The 10,603-nt window shown below is 26.9% G+C and overlaps 1 protein-coding gene across 1 annotated transcript; it reads right to left on the bottom strand.

Moving 5' to 3' along the window:
• Positions 1–242: 242 nt before the first annotated feature.
• LOC145965636 (proto-oncogene tyrosine-protein kinase ROS-like) lies at positions 243–8,940 on the bottom strand. The gene is made up of 10 exons (XM_083089298.1): positions 8,633–8,940; positions 6,803–6,902; positions 6,152–6,245; positions 5,694–6,017; positions 5,268–5,474; positions 3,510–4,966; positions 2,066–2,170; positions 1,668–1,882; positions 928–1,401; positions 243–697 (listed from the first exon to the last, which is right to left on the bottom strand). The coding sequence occupies exons 1-10, from the start codon at positions 8,777–8,779 to the stop codon at positions 350–352; spliced, it is 3,471 nt and encodes a 1,156-aa protein (XP_082945424.1). The 5' UTR covers positions 8,780–8,940; the 3' UTR covers positions 243–349.
• Between the last annotated feature and the right edge of the window lie 1,663 nt (positions 8,941–10,603).

Raw genomic sequence — 10,603 nt, 5'->3', positions numbered from 1 at the left:
GTCGAAAATTAATTATATTTCCATGTTGAAAAAAATATTGTTAATACATATATATATAATCGCAATCACTAGATTTCGCTTCGATTACTCAAAAATACAAATTAGATATATCATTATATTATTTGATTTTGTACAATCATAAAAACGGATGTGATATTTTTTAATAATAATCAAAATTTTATGCAAGGTAAGATTACAAAATTTTTTTATTTTCATTGATACATGTAATATTAAGATTAAACCTGAAAATAACAGAATCAATTTAGAAATATTCTAGAAATATTTTTTCTACATTAAGATTTATTGAATCGTTTGGAAAATAAGATAAACATTAATTTAATTATATCGGCTAATTAGTATCGACTGGACTCAGTAAGGCATCTTCCATGTTCTCTCTTAATGCTATAATATTTTTCAGACAAAGTTTAAAATTTGGTCTGGCATCCGCTGTACTCCAGCAACGCAGCATCAACTGGTACAACGTTGACGGACAGTTAAGAGTCATCGGCAACCTGCCTCCAGCACGTACATAATTTATCACTTGTTCATCAGTCTTGGCAATATAAGGTTGCTCACCCAACGATGTAATTTCCCACATTAATACCCCAAATGACCAAACATCACTTCGAGAAGTAAATATTCCAATCCTCAAAGATTCGGGTGCCATCCAGCGAATAGGAAACAAACCTTCTCCTTTCTAAAACATGATTTAAACAAAAATTTAATTTTCTGATTTAAGTTGTTCATTTTTAGAATGGGTGCAAAATCAAAAACGTTCGTTTATCTCTTGCTTTACATATAAAAAAACTATTTATATTCTATATTACTTAAAGAAACAATGCACGATACTATTATGATAAAAAAATGGAAAGTATTTTCGAAAGAATTCATTTTTTAATCATTAACTTTTTTAATAATTATATTTACCACGCGATAATAATCATCCTTGTATATATCTCTAGCCAGTCCGAAATCTCCAATTTTGATGACACGATTCTCGCGATTTCTCGAAGATACTAAACAATTGCGACACGCTAGATCTCTATGTACGAAACGCAACTCTTCCAAGTAGCAACAACCTCGCGCAACATCTTCGCACATGGCGAGCAAATCCTGCAAACGCAGAGCAGACGAATCTGACGCTTGCAAATTTCGACAATCTCTCAAATATTTTAACAGATCACCAGTTTCTATCAATTCCAACACTAATAATGGAGAATCCCCATCTAAACAAACAGCCAACAATCTTAATATATGTTTGTGTCGAAAATGATTCATAAGCTCGGCTTCCTTTAAAAATTTCTTTTTCTCATTGGAAGAAGCATCTTTTCGAAGCATTTTTATTGCAACGGATATCTCTGTGCCCGATCTTTCTAAGTTCTTCACATATCCTTGAAACACCTGCGAAATATTTCACACAAATTTACATGCGTACTTCATTAGAAAATGTATAGTTTAATGTAAAGTAATATTATACTTTACTTTATATTAAATAATTCAACGAAAAATGTATAATAAAGTACACGTTTATTGTCTCATCTAAATTTTATATTACTTATAATCTATTATAAAAATTCATGTAATTTATATCTTCATTGGAAAATACATATCTGTTTTGTTGATCCAGAAATTAATTTGAAACATTGCTTGAAAAAATTAATTTTTACCTTTCCGAATGCGCCGCTACCAAGAAGTTTCGTAAATGTAATTTGTTTACGTGCGACTTTAGTTATCGCACATTCATCCGGGTTATAATGTAACATAGGACTGTAAATTATATTGAATTGAGTGTTTCGGCAAGGTACTTCATGTAGAATCGCCAATTCTATATCATTCATTGTTGAAGACAAAAATTGTTCATTACCTCTGCGTTGACGATACACTGTTATAAAATTTCGACTTAATTATGTAATAATATGTGTTATAAAATTTACTGTTTTTTAATAAATTTATTCGTTTAGTTTTATATAAATAAAGTACTATTTTCAGTAAATTTTTAGATATTATATCAGATATATATATATAATCTACATTTCAAGTCGATATCTAAATCAAATATACTTACAACGATAAAAGTAGTAGACGCAGATTATAGTAACTATAACGATAAAACTTAATATCAATAATAAGTAATATTTTTTCGCTATTATTCCAGGAGTGCTCGAAATATCTATATTAAGCAAAAATGTAATTTTATTATCTTCTTGTTTTATGTATGCTTTTACAAATTTAAAATATAAAATATAAAAATATAAAATTTAAAATATAATTTTAATATTTTCGTGTGTGCGTTCTATTTAAAAACTTATTTCTACTAATAACGTTATTATAAATCAATTAAGAATAAATTAATAATAAATTAATAAATTAATTTTTTTAATTTTGTAAGTCTATTCATATATAAAAAAATAAGCATATAATATTGTAACATCCGTACACCACAGAATATTACAGCTACTTTGTAACAATGTTGCAAATTACAAATTGCAATGCAACATTACGGAAACATTGTAGAAATATAAATTAACAAAGTATGAATTAGATATTAGCAATATGATATTTATATTTTGAAAACATTGTAAAACTATAATACTCTTTAATTTATCTATAAAAATAATGTAATAATATATTTTTTTATATTTGTATGCGATGAATTTTATTTTTTTGCAGAATTCGAATGAATTAATGACACAGAAATGATATCAGTCGAATAAATATAATTCTAAGCTAAAGATAAGCATTTCTATTCTTTTATATCAATGTTATTATACAATATATTTTATGATATATTTTCACTTCATGTACGAATACGATATTAATCTTCAAAGATAATATATCTTTTTATTATATTAAGAATAGATACTATTATTTCTATCATTATATTATTCTATGCATTTTTATGTATCTTTCACTTGCAAATATATATAATTATAACGGATTTTTTAATTTTTAAGTAAAAATATAATTTGTAATGTATAATTAATTCTATAACTAATATATATATGTGTATAAAGTACCCTTGTAAGAGTATATAGAACATTTAAAATAAAAAAAGTGATTTATGAGCAAGAGTTCAAAGTAATTTTGTTAAAAATATAACATTTTATGTTATATGATTATGTTTAAATATAATTTTGCAATATATTATCTTAGATATGATTATCTTAGATATTGCAAACTTCTATCTTAGATATTGCAATCTTCTTTATATCAAGTTTTTCAATTTAATTAAATGTTTCCAAGATATTCATCCATCAAAAACAAAAATATTTTATACGTAATATGATAAATGGTTGCAATAACATTGCATTCTTTCCAATATATTACACTGTAATATTGCTACAATATTTCATTGCAAAAAGCAGACAGCTTAACTTCATCACAATCTTATAACAATGACTCAGCAGAGTTTCGCAATCGATTTGCAATATTGCAATGTTTCAATTAAATTATTCATCAATATATCCATGCAATCTTATTGTGCTGTATGGGTATCTTCGTTTGCTTACCGAGTGTTGAAAAAATAAATCTTTCATCAGCCGGCCATATAAAATTTTCCTCATATTCGTGGTATCTCAATATCAAGCGAAACTTGTATAAAGTTCCCGATTGTAAATTTTCGACACGGTATATTACTTCATTGTTATAATTCATTTTAAAAAAATCCATTGTTTGCCACTTTTCTGCTGCAATATCTTTGTACTCTAGTGTAAAAAGGATCGTCGAATTAATGTTTGAGATCCATGAAATGTTCATGCTATTTATGTTGACCCCGCTCAAAGTAATATTGTTTGGTTCTGAGTATATGTGAACGATCTCGCTTAAACTCTCGTTGTACAAATCGCTGAAATTAATTGGATACACACGCACGTATATCAAGTAATCTTGTACTGGTAGCGACAAGTTAATCTTTGTGAAAAATCTGCCGTCTGCCATACGTTTCGGCACATTGATAAATTGTTTGCCCTTTTGTTGCGTGCCGTTCACTAATGTAACTGATTTCCAATGCACTTCGTACGTCACGGCCATGCAGTTCACTTTCCCGAATGGAATCCAATGAACTACTGCTATTGTAGGCGTCAAAACTAGAACACTTATGTTTTCTGGTGCATTGGGCTTGCCCGAATTAGTTTTTATTGATATCACATTCGAATCGAATGGATTTATTGATAATTGATCAAAATAAAAATTGCTTAAAATAAACTTCAACTTGTACTCTGTAAATGGTGTTAAGTTCTGAATCTCGTAATATCGCTCGGCCGTCAGCACATTGAATTTCTCAGACTTGTTGAGATTGTTGTCTAAACAGCTTACGGAAATAGTATATATAGTAGTTGGTAAATTATATTTTCTGCATCCACTCTTTACAACCGGCTCCGGAAGATTCACAACGATGCTGTTTGTCGTTGCATTCACATTCTCAAAAATATAAACTTTTTCGTCAGGTGTCAGACATCTCATTGGAGGATATGGTTGTAAAGATCTATCAAAAGCGTAAATGTTATTAAAATTAATATTTCCATCTAAGCTTATCTTTTCAACATATTTGTATGCATTTGAGACGCTCTTGAGACTTGCATATTTCTTTTTCAAAACGTAGAGAGTAAATTGAGACTGATCTTCAGAATCAAGATCACCTGCTAAAATGTAAATGTTTGTTTCGTCAATCGTCATAGATTGGAAGTAGATGTTCTCATTTAGTAGATGTTTCTCGTTTTTCTTGTGTAAAATCATGTTGCACATAGAAATGTTAATGTCTGTTACAATTGCGTAATATCCACTTAACCAGTACATTAACGGCTCTTCATTCTTCATGTTATCAATTGTAAAACTAGAATAAATCTCAGGAGGAACTGGGCAAAATGATGAATTTATCTGAACAATTTGCTCATTTTTTCCATCGAGATGATATTGCCTCATATAATATTTACCATTCATCGAATCGTATGATAGGTAATATAAAATTCTAAAAAATATATAATTATTTTACTCATTATAAAACATTATTTTAACAAAAACAGAAACTTGTATGTAGTAAAATTTCGAAATTCTTATAATTATATTATAACTTATTATTTTTTTTACTTATGATCTTAATTATAAAACCACGTAAAATTATAGGAAAATTATAAATTTGCATAAATCTTTAATGGAAAATTATTTTTTCAGGTGAACAGTAGTAAACGTACCCCATAGACGGTGATATATTGAAATAGTAATTACGAATTTTCTAAATTTTATCAAATTTAATTATGCCATTTTCCCACATTGTTAAGTCAAACTTTACAATGTAACCTTGCGTGCTGATATATAGATTTCTTGCTACCCAGTCAATGAAGAGATAATATGGATCAAAAGTAAAGCTAGCCATCTTTGTGATATCATTTTCACTAATCTTCGATGTCATTAGGTCTCTTTCGGCATTCCAATAAATTCTATTGTCTTGTATTAAATAAGCGGCATCTATTACTAATCTGAAAAAAAGGAGCAATATTCTATTACTTTTCTGAAAAAAAGGATCCAAATATAATTGTACAGTAAAAAATTATAGTTGAGATTTCTAATTTTATAGTTAGTACTACTATAATGTTGATAATAATAAACTTGTGCATAATAATAATAACTTTAACTTTATAGCTAGTGTTAAAAATAATTTATGATAATTATGATTATTTTTTTATCAATATACGTACTTTGACGTTACGAATTTAGTAATGGTGTTTGAATCCACGTCCAATATGTGGATACCTTCGTCCGTTGTGACTAATAATTTAGGTATTGGATTTTCATGTGTAGTCGACACTTTGATTAAATCCGTGTAAGGACCAACAACAATTTTAGTATGTGCACGTACTCGAAAATAATATGTCGTGTTAGATGTTAGATTGTGCACCGTGTGCTCCAATTTTGTAGCTGTGATATTTTTATCGTCGCAGGTTTCTTTAAAGTCCTCAGAGAAAGAACACTGCACTTGGTACCGTTGTATTTTATAGGTAAATTCAAGTGGGTTGTTCCATCTGTAAAAATATAAAATTTTAGCCATTTTATATTTAACAAAATTATAACAGAATTAACATTATGATATATTTATGTCATTGAAGAAAAAGAGAGATAAATGAAAGAATACAAACTGAAAATTTAGATTCCTTACCTCAATGTCACAAAAATGTCGTTTACTTTTTCTGTGAACTGACTGTCGAATTGTACAAATGCTCTGAGAGATGTTGGCTTGCTCAATCTGCTTTCTAGAGATTTTAAGATCATACATATTAACATAAGATTAAGTGGATTATCTCAGTAAATCCGAAAAAAACAATTTAATGTAAAAATTAAGGAAAGAGAAAAAATAAATGTAAACTACAAAATATGGAAATTAGTACAGTATTAACCTTTAAAAACAATATATAAGAATTTTTAATATAAGAATTTTTTGCATCATTTAAGATTTAGAAAAGTAATCGTTAATATACATGGCAAAAACGAATAAATAACTTTTAATAAAATGACAAGTACTTTTCGAAAAATTCCTATAGCTTAAGAAATCAGAAGTATAATATTTGCGACTGCTTTAAAACGGAGTAACAAATTAATAAAATTGACTTTGCCTTAAATTATGACAATTTTTATGTACAATATTATGTTTATATTATGCTTTTCTACTTCTTTTTTGGACGGAATAGAATTTATATTATTCTCACTACTGGAAGATATTTTTAGATTTGATTTCCACTCTCTCTTCAATTTAAATTATATTTACACCTTTTCATCATAGATTTTGTTATTAATGTTTTATGCAACTTACCGACTTCTCGCTCATTCCTCACAGTCATACTATCAAAATGACTCCGGTCAGATTTGAAATTTAATATATGATGATCACTTTTCCCGGACATTGAAATATCCTTCAACAAAGTATAACATACGAAAAGAATTAAGTGAGTATCGTTGAAGCGGTTGTTTCTGGTGCTTTTAATGATAAATTATATAAATTATAAAATTAAACGAAAAATTGCCATTCGTTTTTCGTTTGCTTAATAATACCGGTTTGATATATACCATTCCTAAATGATATAAATTGAATGTAATGTAGTTTTATTCATATAAAATCTATTTTTTATTTATTTTTTTTAAAACATGTTGTATATCAAACATAACTCATGTCAAAAATAAAATCAATCAATAGGTTAACGAGAGTCAATGAGGATTCATAACAGCTTTTAGCAAGTAGTACAAGCGAAAGTGTAGCTCTTTGCAATTATTAAACAATTTTGTCTAACGATTTGATTCTATCTCATGAATAGGTTAGTTAACTCTTCTCAATTTTACCGTAACTCAAATTTCTTTTCAAAAATTTGCCGATATCACCAAAGTTTTATTAATGTTGAGGAATAATTTTTTTATTAGACAGATTTTCTATCTCGATATTTAGTAGCTCTGTCCCGTTATATAATTATCCTTAACACAAAGAAATGATGCTAACTTTCTAAATTAATTTCATAAAATAAAATCTACATTAGTATAAAGCTTACTATATATCAATAAATATTATTATACAGGGTTTGTCAAAAGTGTGGAAACCCCTAAATATCTCACAAACGGTGCATTTTAGAAAAAAATGTTTCAGGCAAAAGTTGTATGGTTTCAAGGGGGACATAAGGTGGTACCATTGGTTTGACCTTGAAGAGTCATTTGAAGGTCACGTGAAAGTCACTTCAATTTTTTTAAATGGAACACCCTATATATTTTTGCACACTCTTGTAGCTTATCTCGAGAGCTTTCCAAAACACTATAATTAAGTACCTTTTCGTTAAGTACTTTTTGAGTTATGAGGCTTGAAATAATTTCTTAATTTTACATAAACCGTAAAATATCTTGTAAAATATTCATTTTTCGATTATCTTACCTTAATACTTTTATGTACAAAATAATGAGAGGAATCAATTGGTGTAAAGAAAACACATAGTTGTTTTTAAGAAAAAATATGGAATTGTTAATTGCAAATTACATATTTCTTCTTCACCTTTCTACCACCTTATGTCCCCCTTGAAACCATACAACTTTTGCCTGAAACATTTTTTTCTAAAATGCACCGTTTGTGAGATATTTAGGGGTTTCCACACTTTTGACAAACCCTGTATATATCTAGGAAAATAAAGAAATTTTAAAAATTAAAGAAAAATAACATAAAAATCTGTTGAAGTGCCATCATATGTATATATGTATTAATGTAGCAGATAGTAGACAGAAAACTTCATTAATTTTAAAAATTGTTATGTTTAGAAAAAATAATTATATATACATATAGAAAGAGAGAGAGAGAGAGAGAAAGACAAAATAATACAGTCAAATTTTAAAATACCGTTTTAATTAAATTTAATATACTATAACATCCATTTGTAAACAAAATTTTGATTTAATATACTATAACATCCATTTGTAAACAAAATTTTGAAACTTTATCCATCTCTTTTTTACAACATCGTACATACTTTTTTCTTTCATATTAAATTGTTTTATTTTACCTTATCTTATTATAAGTAGAATGTATAATTTATTATCATTCATTTTTAGTTACACTACTAACTGGAATAACATCCAATTATTTCTTAATCAAGCGTAAAATATCTCTTACCTGCGTGAAATTTAATCTCGGACACATGGAAACACTTTCTTTCTGGAGGATGTTTGAAGTGATATAATCCTTCGGCGTGATAGTTGCCTTTGTCAATACTAAACCTTTCAATAAAACACATAAAACTGTTCCAAACATAATTTGCATTTTTCGTAAACGTTTGCACTTAATCGGTTTCCGATGAATCCTCAATTAGTTGTTTTTCTCACTTTACTAATTCTGATGTGTTATTCGAATTGATATTAATTCATATATATACATATATTTTCGATAAATTCCATCAAACTCAGTTTTAACGAATCGCAAGTTATTATCTTTTAATATTATGTTTTTTAGATTTCTCTTTATGGTCACGATCAGTATATATTTTAAGATTAAATTAGAGAATTCTTAGTAAGTAAATAATTTCTATTTTTTTAGGAGAACAAATGACAATGCAAAATGATACATTTTCATTGGATTTTATAACGAATACAGGAATATAATTATTATCAGCTTTCCTTTTTCATCAATATTATAGTAGAAAAACGTTGATAAAAAGATAAGCACAATCAAATTACAAACGATCCAAGAAGTTATAGAATTATAGAACTTGTAACATTTTCAGCCATATTCAAGCACACGCAGCGTGTAATCGAATTCACTTCAATATTTGCTATATCTTTTATGAAATATGTAATTATGACAATTCGTTCGTACGATTGTGTTACTACATTCAATTGTGTTACTACGTATGCTTTTCAAAATCCATTATTTGTGAGTAAAAATTGATATATAAATCCACTCTTTGTACATAATTTTTTGTGATATTCATATGCAGTTTGAATCAAACGATAAGTAACGCGGTAGTGTGTTTTTGGTTCGCAATCACAATAGTAACTGACTTCCAATGATGAATCTGATCATGTGTTGCCATGACGTCTTATTAGCTGCATTCCGTTTGTAATTTATTTTTTTCCAGAGATACTCGCGTTATTTCAAAAAGAATTAAAATCTTTAAAAATTGTTTGGCAAAAATGTTATACATGTATAAAACAAAAATAGTTCTATGTTTAAATAAAAATAATTATATATATATATATAATTGTTTAATGAATTTTATAATAAACTTTTTATATTAATTTATTTCTGAGCATGTTCTCTTTGGCATAAGAGGCACGTTTACTATATAAAAAGATATTCTGATTATAAGAAAGTAACAATGGATTTAAAAAAGTGATTTAAACGTTTTCTGTGATTCATATGTCATTCATATAATGCAGTTTGAATCAATACATAGCGTTTTTAGTATAAATCTAGTAGTTCTAGTATAAATATAATTTTTAGTATAAATCTAGTAGTTCTAGTATAAATAAATACAAATTTCCCCCCAATAGCACATAAATAACTAAAATAAATAGAATAATTGTACGAGTTATTATTATCGTTATTTGCATCGAATTACCTTATAATATAATAACGTATATAATATGACTTTACTTAATATTAACTTAACATAATATACTTAATATAATATATAATATAATATAATATAAAAAACTTATAATATTAATTACTTTATTATTTTAATTATATTATTGTAATTTTATATACCACAATTTTTATATGCGCCAGTGTGCATTAGTGCATCCAATCAAATTCTCTCTTTCTCCCGCTATAAATCAATTACTTTTTCCAGAAAAGTGGTAAACACTTTAATTACATGAAATATAATTGAAAATAATTTTGTAATGTTCCGGTCTCCTTTGGTAACTTATTCAGTCCATTCATATATTAAATGATATACAACATTTTTATTTTCAAATATATTTTTATATTATTAAAGAAACATTCTGCTAAGAATAATTAAGAATAATTTTGTATGTTAAGAATAACTAAGAATAATTAAACAAGTATTTATATAATGGTCTCTTTTTAAATTCATGCATAATAATAGACGTATTTTCAAATATTTTATAAATTTATAAAAAT

Source organism: Camponotus vicinus, unplaced genomic scaffold (assembly GCF_025532165.1).
Source record: "Camponotus vicinus isolate PSW18456_S1 unplaced genomic scaffold, iyCamVici1.0 SCAF_14, whole genome shotgun sequence".
Classification (NCBI taxonomy): Eukaryota; Metazoa; Arthropoda; class Insecta; order Hymenoptera; family Formicidae; genus Camponotus; species Camponotus vicinus.
This window is presented reverse-complemented; position numbering and strand designations above follow the sequence as displayed.

Excerpts from the sequence above, each read along its gene's own strand:
- LOC145965636 (XM_083089298.1), bottom strand. The coding sequence starts at position 8,779 with ATGCAAATTATGTTTGGAACAGTTTTATGTGTTTTATTGAAAGGTTTA. Across the intron at positions 6,246-6,802 it reads GAGGAATGAGCGAGAAGTCG|AAAGCAGATTGAGCAAGCCA; the intron begins GTAAGTTGCATA and ends TAAAATCTCTAG. Across the intron at positions 6,018-6,151 it reads GACATTTTTGTGACATTGAG|ATGGAACAACCCACTTGAAT; the intron begins GTAAGGAATCTA and ends ATATTTTTACAG.